We start from the raw sequence: 20078 nt of genomic DNA on the forward strand, positions 1-20078 counted from the left end.
CAATTTGTAAAAAAACAGTATGTACGAATTACTCACAAAACATTTAAAGTGACTACACTCCAGATTACTTAGAGACACTTAAGTGTCAATTGTCTTCACGCTAGATTACTTGGGATGTATAAAGTAACCAATTGTCTTATCTCTGCACTACAAAGTGTACACATGTGTCAAATGACCAAAATATATAAAATGGAGTCAGCCAAGTGATAAGACATTTGTGACTGTATGAGAATTAATCAAACTACACTTTTGATTTTAACTTAAATTCAAATTTATTAAATAAGCAGCTTGGCTGTAAACTTTATCAAACTTAAATTCAATTATTAAGCAGCTCGGCTCTAGACTTAATTACGCAGCAAGGCAGATGATATTACTTATAATGTTCTCAGTTTTAATGTTTTTTAACAGAGTATCAAGAATAGTAATATAATTTTAAGTCGTAGTTAATATGTACCAAAAATTCCAAAATCAGTGTAAATAAAAACCGTTATTATACTTAAGTACAGAAGTAGGTAGATAAAAGAAGAAATATATAATTAATACAAATAATACAAAAAATACAATGAGCATGAACAATGTAATTAACATAATGTACATTACATAAATTAACAGCAGCTTAAAAATACTGGTTATATTTTAATATTGAGATAAAGAGATAGCAAATGTGAGTTTAATGATAAGTGTTACATTTTAGAAACCCCAATAGGAAATTTATAATTAAAAGTTAAAATAAATAAAATAAAATACTGATTCTCCAACATTTTCCCCCTCCAAGAACAACTGTTCTTCAGTCAGAGTTATTTCTTAGCTTCTCATAATCTTCATCTGACGGCAAAAATGCAATTTTTGAAACGGGTCGCTTAAAGATTTTTCCATGGGATTGTATAGTAACCACTCGTACGATACCATCTGCACCAGGATGCACTTCCTTCACGCGAGCTAACGGCCATGTTCCAGGTGGGCAGCGTTCATCAATAATAAGTACAAGATCACCCACTTTAGTATTTCTTTTTGGTTTCAACCACTTAGGCCTAGATTGTAAACGACACAACCATTCATTTCTCCAACGGTGCCAAAAATGTTGTTTAAGCTTTTCAATTGCTTTCCATCTTGTGAGTCGATTAATGTTGCAGTCTAATAAATTTTCCTCTGGTATACAGTTTGTTGCTTCTCCGATTAGAAAATGAGATGGTGTCAAAGCATTAGCATCAGTTGGATCATTGTTTAATGGACACAGAGGTCTAGAGTTTAGACAACTTTCTATTTGAGCCAGAAAAGTGCTTAATTCTTCATAAGTAACAACCTTGCAATCTAGTAAACGTTTAAGATGGTACTTTGTCGACTTAACGCCGGCTTCCCAAAGACCGCCGAAATTTGGTGTAGCTGGTGGTATAAAGTGCCACTGAGTTCCATCAGTAGCCAGTATTTCTAGCAATTCCTCTGGTAGCGATGACTTATTTCGGTTATATAAAATCTGCAGTTCTTTATTTGCACCAATGAAATTCGTACCGCAATCAGAGTACAGATCTGTACATTTTCCACGACGAGATGAAAATCTGCGGAATGCAGCCAAGAATGCTTCCGTTGACAGACTCGTAACGGCTTCTAAGTGTAATGCCTTTGTGACCATACAAATAAAGAGACATATGTACCCTTTCGTTGTAACCGCATTTCTCGCAGTTGACTGTTTGATAATTATGGGTCCTGCATAATCGACGCCGCTATGTTTAAATGGACGAGTAGGCGTTAAACGTACAGTAGGCAGGTTACCCATCATTTGTTGTGATGCTTTAGCGTTATATTTGAAACACTTTGTGCAACATCGTATTACCATTTTTGCCAAATTTCTACCATATAAAATCCAGTACTTTCTCGCTACGTACGATTGCATCTGTAAAAGAGACCCATGCAAGGTTTTTATATGCGCATCTGTAAATATAAGAGTTGACATTGGGTTTTGTTTTTTAAGCAAAATTGGATGTTTTGAAGAATAAGCCAAATTAGAATTTTGTAACCGTCCTCCCACACGTAATATATTCTCAGAGTCAATAAATGGACACAAGCGTGAAAGGTGATTATTGACCGATAGCTTTCCATATTTTTGTAATTCACTTATTTCGTCCAAAAAATCAACATTTTGAGATATTACAACAAGTTTTTGAAGTGAAGCTCTTTGTTCAGTTGTGGTGAGAAAACCAGTCATCTTACATTTATCTATTGCTTGATTTTGTTTATGTCGTTTTTGAATCATTATGTTATATTGAAATCGATAAATATAAGAGGTTATTCTAACAAGTTTTTCTAAAGACGAATAGAGTTGAAATATATATGGATATTTAATTTTAACAGTTGTATTAGTTGAAGCATTTATTGTTAAATATGACTTAGATATTTCCTCAGTAGTTTCATAATTTAACGAGGGTTGTATTGGCCAGTTTTGTATGTTCTCTTTCAACCATTTAGGGCCCGTCCACCACATATCATTTTTAGCAAGATCGCTTGGGAGTATGCCTCTGGACGCACAATCGGCAGGATTCTCATTGGATGCTATATATTTCCACTGCTCTGCGTTTGAAAACCTTTGAATATCAGCTACTCTATTACCAACGTAAACTGTCCATTTCGAAGATTGACCTCTTATCCAGCATAAAACGGTTGTATTGTCAGTCCAATAAGTGATATTATCAATTTTATGTTCAAATTTTGTGTGGATTTTATTAACTAACTTGACTAAAAGTGTAGCGCCACATAATTCTAGCCTTGGAATAGATAGTCTTTTAAGAGGACTTACTTTTGTTTTAGCTTGTAGGAGACTTATTACGGAATTACCTTCAACATCAGTAACTTTAGAATAAACTACGGCTGAAAACGCTAATGTGGACGCATCACTAAATGCGTGTAGCTCAAGTTTAGCTGTTTTAACTAATCCGATCCATCTAGGTATTTTAATAATTTCTAATCCTTTTAAATTTTCCATATATGTTAGCCATTCGGATACTATATGTTTAGGAAGGGGGTCATTCCAGTCTACTCCTAACAACCACAGCCTTTGAAACATTATCTTTGCCTTAATTGTTGATGGGGACAGCCACCCTAACGGATCATATAATTTTGCAGCATCAGAAAGTATACTTCTTTTGGTTACTGTATCATTACGCTTAAAGTTAACTTTAAAAGAGAAGGAGTCTGTGGTGACATTCCATTCCAGACCAAGAGCTTTAACACTGTCGGTTTTATCTATTTCAAATACGTCCTTAATCTCTCTATATTCAAAAGGTATACTACTAATAAATTGTCTGTCATTAGAGATCCACTTTCTTAGCGTAAAACCGCCCTTTTTTAACATTTTGGACAACTGTTGTTGTAGCAGAATAGCTTCATCGTAATTATCAGCACCTGAAATTATATCATCAACGTAAGTATCAGAGATGAGCACTTTACTTGCTGTTGGATAATTTTCAATCTCATCTTCTGCTAATTGATGTAGTACTCTCATAGACAGAAAAGGGGCAGAAGTTGTACCGTAGGTAACTGTCGATAATTTGTAGATATTGATATCACTATTGGTATTTTTACGCCACAATATTTGTTGGTACTTTTGGTGGTCATTTATAACATTAATTTGGCGAAACATTTTTTCTAAGTCTGATCGAAAGCCAACTTTAAAACGTCTCCAACGTATAACAGTAGTAGGTAAATCATTTTGAAGTGCTGGCCCTGCAGCCAATTCATCATTTAATGATGATTTTGTACAATTTTTAGCGCTACCGTCAAACACCACTCTTAATTTCGTTGTGGAACTACTTTCCCTCCAAACTCCATGGTGTGGTAAAAAGTAGCAATTTCTTTCCAAATCATTGGGATATACACCAACCGCTTTCATGTGATCTAAGTTTTCATATTCAGTCATAAATTTATAATAAGCGTCCCCAAATTTAGGATTTTGTTTACATTTTGCTTCTATATTTTTCAATCGTGAAAGTGCGCTATAATCAGTCATACTAAATATTGGCATTGGTTCACCTTTAATTATATTTTTAAACGGCAAAGAAACTTTGTATCGACCCGTGTTATCTCTTGTTGTTGTTGCTTTAAAATATCTTTCACAAAGTTCTTCTTCTTCTGTCCTCTTTCTCTTTTCTAGTAATTCTTCTTGAAGCCAGAAGGCCTTTAATTGTTCTTCTAATGAGCAAATATTCACATTAATGAGGTCACTATAAACGAATTTAGAAGTGGGTCCAGATACAATCCAACCAAAGTGGGTGTACTGTAAGAAAATACTATTTTCAAATTTCTTTTGATCGGGTAAAATTATCTCACCATAAACATCTCCACCCAGTAGTAAATCAATTTCTCCAGGATTTAAGAATTCTGGGTCAGCTAATTGAAAATTATCGATATTTGGAAGTTTTCCCTTATTTGTTGGTATAGGTTGGTAATGTGTGATGGACGGTACAACAAGAGCACTACATTTCAATTCAAAACTAGGTTCTGTTCTAGATTGCAGTACTAAATTTACATATTTATGAGTAGTAATAGATTTATTTTTACAAACTCCACTAATTTGAGCAAATGTTTTAAACGACTGTAATCTTAAAGTTTGTGATGCATTTTCAGTAATAAGTGTGGCTTGGGCACAGTGGTCTAACATTGCCCTGAGGGAAAAAGTTCCATAGTATGTTTTAACACTAACTCGCATTGTGGCTAATAAAACTTGAGGTTTTGCGAGTGCACTACAGTGTATTGCAATATTGGAAGAGTTCTCTGTTGTCTCTGATCTATTAGACGATATTTGGTCCGTAGACGCTGATGTTGTAAATTCATTATGAACTATGGTGTGGTGTTTTTGTTGGCATGTCTGGCAACGAGCTGTTGAGCGGCATTCGCGACTAAAGTGACCAACATTCAAACAATTATGACAAATTCGTTTGGTTTTCATAAGTTCACGTTTTTCGTTCGATGCCATAGATATAAATTTAAAACATTTGTATAAGAAATGACGTCTGTTGCAGCATGGGCAATTGCTATCATCGTTCGAAGTTGTTATATGGATATTTCTACGAAAATTATTTCTAGAGTTTGGGTATGTCTTTACACGCGAAATTGACTGAGTAGGTTCAGCGAGAGATTCAAGTGTCCTAAACGATGTTTCCAAAAAACTAAAAAGTTCGCTGATCTTAGGAATTTCTACTGTGGCTTTAAGCGACTGTTCCCACTCCTTTCTTGTTTGAACGTCAAGGCGATTAACTGTGATGTGTATTATAATTGCATCATAGGTTTCCTTTGTGACTCCTAAAGTATTTAGTAGAGCTAAACAATTGCGTGTAGTATCCAAAATATTCTGTATACTTTCGGCAGTACCATTGGAATTCGGAATTGAGAACAGTTTAGATAATAGAGTGCTAACAATTTTCCTATGATTGTGATAACGCATATTAAGAGCATCCCATGCTAATTCGTAATTTTCCTCAGAAGCTGGATATTCATTAACAATGTCTAGTGGAGTACCAGAGCAAGAACCCTTAAGGAAATAATATTTCTGTATCTTTGATAGTGACACATTACTATGTACTAATGATACGAACATATCTCTATATGAGATCCAAGACAGGTAGTCTCCAGAAAAGTTCGGTATATCAATTTTGGGCAATCGTGCTTCAGCTGGTATTGTCGTATTTTGCCTAGATGTTGATGCGTGAAATGTGCTTGAGTGAAATATAGGCGAATGAGGTTGCTGAGTCTCAGCATTAATATCTAGCAATCTTCCTTTAAACATTTGAAAGAAATCTTGGAATTCCTCAAAAATTTCCTCAGAAAAATAGGGTACCTCATCTGACCTAATGGACCTTTCTCGAATTAAACTAATAAGATGGTAGTGTGTATCTGTAAACTGCTGACATACTGATTCTATAGCTTCCAAAATGGTTTGAACATAACCTCGTGTCTTTAGAACCCTAGATTTACTATCAAACCTCTTAGATGTTCGTTTTAAATTGTCTAATAACCCACGTTGGTCTTCAATTATATTTGAAATGTCTTCCATTCTTAATACAAAAATAAGATTTATACATACGGTTTATTATGATTTCAAACCAAAATTTTCCGATTAAATAATCCTGGAATCGATCGTAATACAATTTCAAATACAAGCAAGATAAATGCAAAGCTGGTTTATTTATTTGGCTTCGGTTGATAGCGGAATCGTTCAATAAATAAAAAAGCCTTCTCATAAGTCCACCAAGATGAATCCAATTCCAAAAAGTTTTCACAAACAGAGTTCAATTACAAGCGGCTATGATATTTTATTACAAATGGGTTTTCCCGGGTTTCGGCACCAATTTTAATGTATGAGAATTAATCAAACTACACTTTTGATTTTAACTTAAATTCAAATTTATTAAATAAGCAGCTTGGCTGTAAACTTTATCAAACTTAAATTCAATTATTAAGCAGCTCGGCTCTAGACTTAATTACGCAGCAAGGCAGATGATATTATAATGTTCTCAGTTTTAATGTTTTTTAACAGAGTATCAAGAATAGTAATATAATTTTAAGTCGTAGTTAATATGTACCAAAAATTCCAAAATCAGTGTAAATAAAAACCGTTATTATACTTAAGTACAGAAGTAGGTAGATAAAAGAAGAAATATATAATTAATACAAATAATACAAAAAATACAATGAGCATGAACAATGTAATTAACATAATGTACATTACATAAATTAACAGCAGCTTAAAAATACTGGTTATATTTTAATATTGAGATAAAGAGATAGCAAATGTGAGTTTAATGATAAGTGTTACATTTTAGAAACCCCAATAGGAAATTTATAATTAAAAGTTAAAATAAATAAAATAAAATACTGATTCTCCAACAGTGACAATTACTGTCTTTAATGAATACATTGACTACTTGCTTAACTGCTGGGTAGGTTTATGTAAAGTCTTTACATTTACAAAATTTTAGTACTACCGTAAAACATGGCGGTGGGTATTTGATGGTGAGGGTGTGGGCTGTATGTAAGCTGCAACACCTGGCAATCTTGTTTTCATTGAAATTACAATGAACAGCCGAGACTACTTATAAATTTTAAAGGACAATCTGAAAGTAAGTTTTGAAAAATTAGGTCCTGTAACACCATGGGTCGTTCAGAAATACAATGACCCAAAGTACACCGCAATAATTGTCCACAATCTGCAGGCCTTAACCCAATAGAGCTCCTGTCGGAAATTTTAGGCCAGAATATTGGAAATGAAGCATTTCATCTAAGGATGAATTCCGAACCCTAAAGATATAACTGAATATCTTGGAAACTCTATGAAAAGGCAACTAGAGGCCGTAATTAAGCTGAATGGAGGACCAACAAAATATAAAGTTTTTATTTTCGGCTTTTGGTGATATAAAATAGAGCATTGGTAGGCAAAAAGAGGCATTTAATTTGTGTGCTTTTTTGGGTAAAAAATAAAATATCTACAACAACATCAAGCAACTGAATGAAATGTGTGTATTTTTACGCTCTATTACGCTTTTTTGTTCGCATTCGGGTTGTTTGACGAAAATCATCGTAACCTGAACAATATGAACGCCTACCATGGAAATAGAGCGATACCCATCAACTGTATACTAAATTTTGACTGTTGTTTTTAGGTAATTTTCTCTTTTTCTAATAAATTTTCCACGAAATCAATTTTAATTTTCAAGGTTTTTTAAAATAATAAAAGATTAAACTCTATATTTAATTTTAAGTTTAATCAAACTTGTACATATATTTCTTTCTATAATTAAAATATGTGCTGTATACTAAATTTTGACTCTGACTGTATATCAGAATTTTCTATAAAAGGTACACAAAAAAAGTTCAAAAGTCCATAATGTTATTCACACAATTTTCTTAGACAAATGTAGTTATACACAAAAATTTATATAGAAAATACATTAGCTTTTATTGAAAACCAACTAATTGGTTATTTGAAAGCAATTAATCTTATTTGGTATTTGTTTCTGGGTGAGGTAAAAAATAATGCACTTTTTCAGAAGGTACTTTTTGTTTTTACTACACAAATAAACCAAAAAACATGGAATTTCCTACTTACTGATTTCCTTGATATAAAATTTTATATATTTGTATAAAAAATATATCTTTTCGTCGATTATTCGAATGCCAACCCTAGTATTTATGTAAGAAGGAAGGAAGTTGATTTGTAATAAAATTAACATTAATTCAAGATAATTTAGGTATATTTATTTTAGTTATATTTAATTGAAAATTGGCATTAACATTAACATGTAGTACGTACATCGTACATTAGTGCAATGTTCGCAGTTAGTACCATTATGTATTTTAAATTCAACAAAACCAACAAATTCAATTACAACGTACATATGTACAATCTGAACACAATGACTAAGTAAACTACAAACATGCAGTAAGTAGAATATTACAGAAAAATCTCATGCACGTAGTTATTAATGGATATCAATTCCTTTATTTTAATATCGTACGTGTACGAATATTTCTGATGTGAAGAGGCTGAAACCCATTAATTTTTCTATTAAAATGTTCATGTTAATTTGGTGTACACGAACGAATTTACTCGTGCCTCATATTGGTGATTATTAATTTTGAATTTTTATATAAAAATCAATCAATCAAAACACAATAAAATAGTTTGAAAGGTGCGCTAGATTTATTCACAACGTCCTAATATGAATATTCCGTATTTATTTGTGTGTTTAATTCTCGTTCTGTGGATTTATTGGCTGTGGATACGGCGAAAGTTCTATGCGTTAATGTTGAAAATTCCGGGACCAATGGGTTATCCTCTCATCGGTATGGGTACTCAATTAATGCGTCGAGAAGGTGTGTTTAATGTGATTTGATTATGTTGTGATAAAATATGCAAACATTTTTATATACAAATAAACAAAAAAAAAAAAAATACCATGAATATAAAAAGTAATAAAAATATAAGGATTTGCAAAGGTTGAGCATTTCAAACAAAAATCAAACTAGACAAACATTGAGTAATTAAAATGAAAATAACGTTTAGTTTTGTGTGTTGCGAAATTAAATTGAAAAAATTACAAATAATGATATTTTAACAATAAAATGTAGTCAAGTGTTATACATTTACGCCACTAAAATATTCGTCACCGCTGGAGTACTCCAGTTTTTACGCCCAACACCACCATAGTGGGACACGTTTCTGCTAATGTTTATAACTTCCAAAAATATTAGTCCAACACCCACCTTAAAGTAAATCGATCGACTCAGAATCTATTTTTGAGTCGATTAAACGATGTCCGTCAATATGGCTGTCCATTTAAACATTTTGGGCAAAGTACAGGTCGCAATTTTGATCAAATTTGGTATATATGTACAATTGTTTTGGCTCAAGGACGAAGACTAAAAATGTGATTGCACATTTAGGTACATAGTGTAGGGTATTATATGGTCGGACCGTGGTCGGTATGTTGTTTGTTTTCATAGCAAAAAGTTTTATGATTTTCATTAGCTTTTTGTACTTTTTTATTTTCTGTAAAGATATTAAAGGTATTACACCGTGATACAATTTTACATTTTTTTTTGTTGGACTTATATACATATGAAACCTTATGTCATATATAGTAGAAATGCGATTTTAGTTTTTCATTTTGTGATCTTTTCTCCTTTTTAAAGGACTTCAAAGTTTTAAGGATATAGAAATTTCTTAAAATTTATTTAAATAGTTCTACTCATTAGTTTTTCTTTATATGGATATCAAATGAACTTGTCAGGACGAAAAGTTGTAAAAAATGTCCTTTGAAAGATGTATCCTTTTATATCCTTGAGAATTTCCAATATATTTTTCTAAAAAAAATATATGTTGAAACCATGCATATATGTTGAAACTTTAACACATGCTTAAATTTCGTTCTTATATCTTTATAAGTTAAGCCTAAACAGAAAAAAACATATTATTAAGTTCATTTATCGATACAGCAATTAAGATTACAAAAATATTAGATAGTACTTTTTGGACTTGAACAAGTCCACATACACATGAAACTGGAGATCGTATATAGTAAATCTGCGTTATCAGTTTTTAATTTTCTGATCCTTTCTTCTTTTTAAAGGACTTCAAAGTTTCAAGGATGTACAAATTTATAAAAAATTAAATAAATATTTTTATAAATGTTTGTCAATATGTGTATCAAATAAAAAAACATAATCATTGGAAATGAAACAAAAGAGTTACTTAACTTTTATTCTTTCATATTTTAGTATAATTCTAACAAATTCCCAATTAGTACCAGCAGGAACAATTATTATAAAAAAATATTTAAGCTATACTAAATAAAGATATAAAAGAAAGAAGAAATATAAAAATATATTATGGAGAAAAATGAATACGTTTACTCTGCCGCTTGTATGGAGTATGTGAATCTCGACATATCGACCAACAGTATTTAGCGAGCATGCGACAAGTGCTCTTTTCTCTAAAGCTATTTTCAATAATTGCTAAGTCCTGGTGGAATCGTTCCCCATGTTCGTCACTAAAATGACCCAAATTATCGGGGAAAAAATCTGGGTGCCTATCTAAGAAGTTTATTTTCAGTGACATATTCACACCCATTTCACCGAAGTTGCGAACGAGATTGCGGACGATTTCTTCGTAGTTTTCAGATTTTCTATTACCTAAGAAATTTTCTATTATGGCATCTAAACTCCTCCAACTATTTTTCTCAATAGGTGAATAGGTTTGGAAATTCCTTGCAATTTAACAATTTTTTTAGTTGGGGTCCATTAAAAACACCTTAAAGTATAAAAGATTACTTAGGGTAATACAATAATATAAGTATTTAGCAATCGAACCTACCGGCGTCAATCTTTGCTTCGCTTAATTTGGGAAAAATTTTTTTCAAGTGCACCATAGCTGCACTGTCAACGTCGAGTGCACGAACAAAATTTCTTATAAGTAACAATTTAATGTGTAGCGGTGGAAGTATTATTTTTGATGACGGCACGAGCGGAATATTCTCAATGCTATCCTGTCCAAGCTGATGAACAATACGAGGCTGCCATTTGTGGTCGGTGTAATGAAGATCTTTGCGCCGACCTTCCCAAAGACACAAAAAACATTGGTGTTTGGCAAACCATTTTTTTAAACCCATTAAAATGGCAACTATTTCCAGGTCAGATGTTACATAAGATATTTAACTTTTTATATACAATGTATCCTGATAAATAAAAACGAATTAACTTTTAATAGACTTAACCTTTTTTTAAAATTAGTAGGAAAATTATCTGGGACATGAAAGAACAAATGTTTAAAGGATTTTCCTTGAAATTTGTTGTCCTGAAAAATTAAAAAAATATTGTTTCCATTTCTGGTGACCGTCTTCTTTTATTTGACAAACATTTATAAAGTACTATCTAATATTTTTGTAATCTTAATTGCTGTATCGATAAAAATATTTTTTTTTAATGAACTTAATATGTTTTTTTCTGTTTAGGCTTAACTTATAAAGCTATAAGAACGAAATTTAAGCATGTGTTAAAGTACATGCATGGTTTCAACATATATTTTTTTAGAAAAATATATTGGAAATTCTCAAGGATATAAAAGGATACATTTTTCAAAGGACATTTTTTACAACTTTTCGTCCTGAAAAGTAAAATAAAAAAAATTATCTACTTCTAGAAATTGTCCCCTTTCATTTGATATCGATATAAAGAAAAACTAATGAGCAGAACTATTTAAATAAATTTTAAGAAATTTCTATATCCTTAAAACTTTGAAGTCCTTTAAAAAGGAGAAAAGATCACAAAATGAAAAACTAAAAACGCAGTTCTACTATATATGACATAAGGTTTCATATGTCTATGGTCCCGTTCAAGTCCAATAATTGCTGTCGCACGGTGTTATACATAGGGTAACATAGAGACGAGACATTATTGTAAAAAAACTAATTCTGTTGTCAAAAACCTAGCTCTTGCAACAACACAATACATGCTATTCAATGTATTTTGTTGTTGTTTGAGACATATGATTTGTTTTATTTTTGTTTGACAAATCGGAGTTTCTCGTTTCTATGTATAATTTCTCTATGGTATTATACACTGGTGCATATTCCTATAAACGCACACTACTTTTTTTTTAAAAAAGATTGTAAAAATTAAACATGAATATATTTAGGAGGCTACAAATTTGTTCATTAAATTAGTTAATACTTCACTTAAAATATAGTTTACAAAAAAAATTCATTTGTACTTTATTTATTTTTTTACTTAATTTTCGAGATTATCCGCCATTTTTAACGGTATTTTCCTATAAACGCACTATAATTTATGGGCTACTGTGGCATTATTACTAATGTGTGGATGATCCTTTGTTATGGATTGTTTCAAAAATACGGTCTGGCATTGATTCCACTAATTTTTTAAGCAGATTGGAATAAATTTCCTTCCAGACTTGTTTAATTCTTAGTTTCAGCTCTGTCACAGTCTTATGCTTTCATATATTCCATATAGGGCTTACTTTCGAAAATCATATAGCATATATATAATACAAATCATAAGTTACATTTATACAAAAAATCATGTCAGCTAATTTTATGACGATCGGTCCATAATTAGTAGGGTAATCGAATTATTCGATTTTTCTCTTGTTCTAATAAAACGAATAAGAGATTTTAACTTGTTCGAATAATTCGATCACACGTTTAAAATTAATCGAATTATTCTAATAATTTAAATTTGTTTAAAAAAGTAAAGAATGAAGTTTTGATGTCGGTTTTTATACCCTTCACCTCCGTGAGAAGGGTATATACTATAAGTTTGTCATTCCGTTTGTAATTTCTACATTTTTCATTTCCGACCCTATAAAGTATATATATTCTGGATCCTTATAGATAGCGGAGTCGATTAAGCTATGTCCAAGACAACCTCGATTTTTGACCTATTTTTGACATACATATATCTGGATTACTAAGACATTAATATAGACAATATGGATATCTAATGATAGATATTTCAAAGACATTTGCAACGATGAATATAAGACCATAGTAAGATGGACCTACAATGGGTCAAAATCGGAAAAAAAATTTTAACCCGAATTTTTTTTTTCACAAAAAAAAATTGAAAAGACTAAAAAAAAAAATTTAAATTTAAAAAAAAAAATTAAAATTTAAAAAAAAAATTAAAAATTTAAAATAACAATCGAAAAATTTTTTTTTCCAAAAAATGAAAAAAACAACTGGAAAAAAATTAAATTTTGTTTACCTAAAAATTTTTAAAATTTTTAAGTATAATTTGGTGAAGGGTATATAAGATTCGGCACAGCCGAATATAGCACTCTTACTTGTTTAATATTTTATTGTTAAAGAAAAACAAAAAATAACGTTAAAGTTAATAATTCAAGTATTGATGAAGTTAAAAAACATTCGAAAACAAAGTCCATCATTAAATATTCATCAGAAATATTCTGATCAGATTAACTCCCGAACAATCTACAAAACAATTGACTAGCAAACCCTTTAGTTTCCGTTTTGTGCTTTAAAAAATTTGAGCTTGTTGGACATGATCCTGCATTCAAATCTTTATATATATAATTCTTCTGTACGTGTGTTAGTAACTAAACTCCTCCTTAAATACGCAAAAAGTTTATTACCATGTTAGACAAAGATGTTCAACGATGTTCAAAATCATGTATAAGACTTGCTTTTCTTGCAACAACACGTTAGATGCAATATTTGTGTTTATCATTCGATTTAATAAATATTTTGCAACACTTGCGTACGCGGTTAATAAATAACATTACTGATATACATATATTTTAAGATCATATCCTTCATCTATTTAAATGTAATAATTATAAATGTCATCCTCAATATCACTTTCGACGACCGTTTCAAAATCACATTCTCCATCACATTCAACTCCACTTTAATCTAAGTTAAAATTTTGATTATTAATTGCGATTCTTCTAATATTTCGCCAGCTAAATAAAAATAATTTTATTTCGTACCTTTTATTTTCATTGGTTCAAGTCCTAAGTTAAAAATTTTGAAAGATTTGTTTTTAGAATTGTAACTTCTTGCAGTAATATTTATATATTTATAGAAGGAGCTATCGGAACACTCATCTACAATGATCTTTAGTTATTTGTCGAATTTCAGAAAGAATACAATTTTTGTGAGTCATTATTACTTAATTAAATTTGGAATTATGAACAATTTTAAGCAATTTAATAAATTTAAATATATATGTATGAACATTTATTCGTTTTATTCGATTATTCTACATAAAATTGTTCGAATTATTCGTTATTCCATTTTCAAATTGTTCGAATAATTATTCGTAAGAAATTATTCGATTAATCGAACGATCATTAGTCGAATGAATACCCTAATAATTAGTCATAGCCCACTACCAAAAAGCAACTTTAATTTGCATACATTTTTTACAGAGCAACTTTAAACGACCTAAAAACCTAAAAAAAAAATTATTTTAAAAGAAAACTGTTGTTATACTTGTTATACCCTACACCACCATAGTGGGGAGTGAATATTGGGTTAGTGTTGATGTTTTGTAACGTGCAGAAATATTGTCCTAAATATCTAAATAGAAATCTGCTCAGGAACACTTTCTGAGTCGATTCAGCGATGTCCGTCCGTCCATGTAATCCTTGTAATCAAACTACAGGTCGCAATTTTAAACAAAATTTGGCACAAACTTTAATATTAAAAGGACTAAGCCTATTGTTTTGAATCGCTCCATTATTTCTCCTAGCCCTCATACAACTGCCCTATCTGAAAATTATTTAAGCTCTCATAAATATTTTTATAAACATATCCAAACCAAATTGAGCACAAATAAGTTTTATATGAGCTAAACTTGTACTAATAAATTTAGTACCGATCGGTCCACAATGTTCCAAAGCTCCATTCCCGAAAATGTCATTAATGTGCATAAATCTTTGAAATATGTTAGTATCCAATAAAATTCATCACAAATATGTTTCAAATATTGTCCCCTCAATAAAACAATAGTGTATTAGCATATACACCATAAGAGAATCTACATAACTGATATGTGGTCAAAATTTGGTGATACTTCCACAAAGTGGGTCAAAAGATCAATTGAAATATTACTTTTGTTCTAGATGTCTACTAACAAAAAAATGTTGAACTCTATTATTTCAAAATGTCAAAAAAATTATACACTATTGTTTTATTAAGGGGGCGATATACGCAAATCAACCTACCAAATTTAGTGACGATCGGTACATAATTAGTCAAGCTCCCATATAAAGCCCACTTCCGAAAATCATTTTATCGAGCATAAATATCTTAAAAATGTTGGTATTCAAATAAGATTCAATACAAATAAGTTTCATATCAAATGCAAAATGTTTATAATGATATAGTCAGTGTAGGGTATCATAGGGCTTGCCCGACCATACTTTCTTACTTGTTTTTAATTGTTTAAATTCATTTAAATTTATGAAAAAAAAATAAATTTTTAATAATTCAAAGTGGGGAAATATTTGTGTTTAATCAGCAAATAACTTGTTATAATATCGTGAAATTGGTATGGCCATTTTGAATTTGACTTCAGCGATAGCAAACAAAATTAAACGTTTTTTGTATGTGTAGCAATTTAACAATAAATTTTATTTTCTTAATTCAGATGTACTTAAGACATTTAATAATGAAACCAGAAAATATGGTTCAATATTATTTTCATGGTTGGGTCCTTATCCTTTTCTGGTGGTCACTGAGCCAGCCATTGTGCAAGATATTCTAACATCACGTTATTGTGTCAACAAAGGCGTCATATACGATGCATTGGATGATGGAACTGGTAAAGGATTATTCAGTTTAAAAGGTCAGTGTGTTGAATAATTCCAATATCTAATTAATCTTATTAAAAATATGATCAACAGATCCGGAGTGGAGTGTTCACCGAAAATATTTAAATCCAGCATTTGGTCATAAAGTTTTGCTAAGTTTTATACCCACATTCAATGTGGAAATAAATAAACTACTTAAAATCATAGAACATATGAAGTCAAAAGAATCTGTGGATATGATGGAAATACTGCAGGAATTTACCCTGGATATAGCAACTAGTAGGTGTTTAAAAATGTTAGTAAATGTTTCTATTTGTATTAAATGACACCTTCTTTAGAGACAACAATGGGCAAAAGTGTGTCGCAGGAGTCGAATGAATCGAATACAGATTTATTGTCGAACTACCAGTGGTAAGGGGTTTTCATTTAAATCTTGTTTTTAAATAAATTTTGTATTGTTTAATTAGTGTATTAGAGAATATGACTGAAATGTGCTTTGCACCATGGCTAAGATTTAATTTTGTGCGTTGGCTACTGGGAATTTATGAACCATACCATGGAGCCAAAAAGAAAATTCGAAAATTTATTAGAAAAGTATTATTAAGTTGTATTACATAAGTATTTATGTATTCTAAATTATACCTTGTATATCATTTGTTATAGCTTATTGAGCAAAAGTTGTCTAAAGTAAACCATGTTGCTGATGGTGGTACCAAGAATATATTCATCGATCTGGCCATAGATTTAATGAGACGTGGTAATTTCTCTTGGCAAAATGTCGAAGATGAATCAAATGTTATTGTATTTGGGGTAAGTGGATCATTATATTTGAGTATGTTTCGAATATCAATATGAATTTTGCAATCTAATAATACTAATTTACTCATTCTCGATAAACTCTCACCTCTTTATTTAAGGCTTTCGAAACAACAGCCAATACGATTGCATACACTTTGATGCTGCTGGCCATGTTCCCGGAATATCAAGAGAAAGCATTTGAAGAATTATTTTCTATATTCCCCGATCGAGGATATTTGGAAGTTACCTACCAAAATACTCAGGATATGATTTATATGGACATGATACTCAATGAGACTATGCGTATTATGGCCCCGGTGCCAATTGTCTCCCGACAGACTTCACATGACGTTAGACTATCGAACGGTGTTATCTTACCGAAAGGAGTACAAATAGCAATAGACATTTTCCACATGCATCGACGAGAGGATATATGGGGACCAGAGGCTCATTTATTTAATCCATACAACTTTCTGCCATCTAATATGGAGGGAAAGCATTCCTACGCATTTATACCCTTTACCAAGGGGATACGAAACTGTATTGGTAAGAGATTTCGTAAATTTTGTATTTCTAATAATTAATTAGTAGTAATTAATTTTTTTTTGGTTAATTTTAGGCTGGAGATACGCTTTGTTATCGACAAAAGTTTCATTGGCCAAGTTGTTGAGAAATTATAGATTTTCAACCGATTTTAAGTATGAAGATTTAGAATTTGTCGAAGATATTACCTTGAAATTGAAAACTGTACCCTTAATGACCATGCAAAATCGAACTGTTTAATTTAATAAGTATTACCTAACTAATTAAGTGTAAGTCATTTATAATTTGTTTAGTTAACTATTACGAAATTCTACTTATCTAATAATGTATCATAGTTTTTTTTAATAGACTAAATACAGATATTACTAATGTCGTTTCCTTTCATTAAACTAAATTTGCTTTTTTTTCTGCAAATTTTTTCGAACAGGGCTTGGATGGCGCTATTTGTGTGATAACAAACAAATTAAATAAATAATATTTAAAATTTCAGGTTCGAAAGAATTAGTTCCTAACATAGAGAAAACACATAGAGCGGAAACTCTCTTGTCAAAGACCTAACTCCGTTGTCAAAAACCTAATTGGTGAGAATGTATTAATAAAAAAAACTATGTGAAAACAAAAACAACACTCGTATGTGTAACTTCTTTGAGTAATTTTTTTGTTTGAGTTTTTTTTCGAGTTTCCGCTCTATGTTCTCTATGGTTCCTAATTCAATTTTCGAATTCAAACAAATTGTATTTCTTAACCATTCTGTTATTAATAAATTTGCACTTCAAATGTATTGAATTCAATTTGTCTTCAATTGCAATATCAGCAAAAAGGCTGAAGTCAGTTTGTTTCAATTAATTTTGTATTTGATTAGAAGCAAAACAAAAACAAAATTGAATGAAGAATACATATTTTCATTCAATTTGTAGTAGATTTGAATTAACAAAAATATAATTATGCAAATGTTGAATGAATTCTGTTGTGAAATATTTGAATCATTTGAAAATAAAGGAGATTTGAAGTTTATGTGTAAAATAAAGCTACATTATCATTAAAATTAATCCTATTTATGAACATAAAATAAAAAAAATATTTTGATACTACCGTGTAATTTTTTGTATCATGATAAATTGTATGATTTGATTTATTTGATTTTAAATTCATAGCATTTATAAATAATTACTTAATTAGAATGATTTTAATACCCTTCGCCTTCGTGAGAAGGGTATATGTATATGACATAGTTATCCAGATATAGATCAAAAATAGGCTAAAAATCTAGGTTTTCGCGGTTTTTTCCTTTTATCTCAGCCATTTGTGGCCCGAGCAGAAAGAATTCCCGATATAGTGATGTATCAATCATGTTTATAAGTTATTTGGGGACTTCGGAAAGTTCATTTCAACAGACAGTCAGACGGACATGGCTTAATTGACTCCGCTATCTATAAGGATCCAGAATATATATACTTTATAGGGTCGGAAATGAAAAATGTAGAAATTACAAAGGGATTGTCAAACTTATATATACCCTTGCCACTCATGGCGAAGGGTATAATAACGTTAAAGTTAAAAATTCAAGTACTGATAATGTTAAAAAACATTCGAAGACAAAGTCCATCATTAAATTTTCCTCAGAAATATTCTGATCAGATTCCCTCCCGAACAATTTACTAAACATTTGACTGGCAAACTCTTTAGTTTCAGTTTTATTAATTATAGAGTTTTATTTACATACATATATATATGTAAATATATGTAAATAAAACTCAAAACTTAATTTTTATATCTGCCAAAAAATAAAAATCATAGTCTGACAAATATGTCTGACAAAAAAATAACAATTATTTCTGACAAAAAAAAAATAAATAAAAATCAAAGTCTGAGAAATATTCTTGACAAAAAACGAAATAAAAATCAAAGTTTGACAAATATTTCTGACAAAAAAATAAAAATCAAAAAATAACAATTATTTTTGACAAAAAAAAATAAAAATCAAGAATTTAAAAAGCATGTTATTTTATGAAAATATAGTAGAAAACGATCCAAATGGTATGCTTGACTTGACTCTCCGATATTTTCTTGTGATGGCTTTTTTCCTTTAAAATTTCAAGAATAATTATTATTTTCGTTGCCTGGTTATAAGGTATTTAGAACGAAGTTTTGCCTCATCCACTTTATAGTCCAGACCGAGTCCCATTCGACTACTATTTGATTCGATCGATAGCTAACAATGGCCAATACTTGGAATAAATTAGTGATATTAAAGTATGTAATGATTTATAAGCGGATGTGATAGGGACTTGTCTTCAATCACTATGTTACCGTTGATGTTAAAATGCTATTGTGTAAATAGTGAAGTGCCAGAATTACGCTTTTTAACACATTACTTGCTGAGATTTTTTGCTTTAAAGTTGTTCGTCTTTGGTGGCTATTTATTGCATAATGTCTTTTGAAATAATAATAATTTATATACACATTTGTAAATTGTATTTGATTAACGAAATGATATATTGTACAGTAGAAAGTAAATTTAAAATAAAACAGCATTTTCTGATTTTACGAGCATGGTTCTTAATATTTAATTTGTGTACCTCAAGCAAAGAAAATTAGCATTTAAAACCATTGACTTATTCCGCATGTGTCTTTATATGTTATAATTTTTATATATAGGAGTGTGCTCTTTCCATGTTTTCTATGGATTCTCCTTCGTAGGTATGCCTACTTCTAGTATTAAGTTTGATTTGATGATTGCTACAGTTCATCAAGAAATGTCCACATTGAACTTGTTTAAAATCGAAAAAGTTTTTAATCTTGAGGCAAATAGATTAAATTATATTTAGAATTGCAACATCTCATCACATTGCAGAATTTTCCATGTATTACGAAAGAACCAGAAAATGATTTTAAG

The 20078-nt window shown here is 30.5% G+C and overlaps 2 protein-coding genes across 2 annotated transcripts; one reads left to right on the forward strand and one right to left on the reverse strand.

Moving 5' to 3' along the window:
- Window positions 1-787: 787 nt before the first annotated feature.
- Window positions 788-6043, reverse strand: LOC135948753 (uncharacterized). Its single transcript, XM_065498193.1, has one exon. The coding sequence runs from the start codon at window positions 6041-6043 to the stop codon at window positions 788-790; it is 5256 nt and encodes a 1751-aa protein (XP_065354265.1).
- Window positions 6044-8692: 2649 nt separating this feature from the next.
- LOC135949143 (probable cytochrome P450 313a4) lies at window positions 8693-17557 on the forward strand. The gene is made up of 8 exons (XM_065498606.1): window positions 8693-8862; window positions 15679-15876; window positions 15935-16120; window positions 16180-16252; window positions 16309-16435; window positions 16505-16651; window positions 16759-17185; window positions 17259-17557. Exons 1-8 carry the CDS (start codon window positions 8709-8711, stop codon window positions 17420-17422), a joined length of 1476 nt encoding a protein of 491 aa, XP_065354678.1. The 5' UTR covers window positions 8693-8708; the 3' UTR covers window positions 17423-17557.
- Window positions 17558-20078: the final 2521 nt, after the last annotated feature.

The sequence above is a fragment of the Calliphora vicina genome, chromosome 1, assembly GCF_958450345.1.
Source record: "Calliphora vicina chromosome 1, idCalVici1.1, whole genome shotgun sequence".
NCBI classification, from domain to species: Eukaryota; Metazoa; Arthropoda; class Insecta; order Diptera; family Calliphoridae; genus Calliphora; species Calliphora vicina.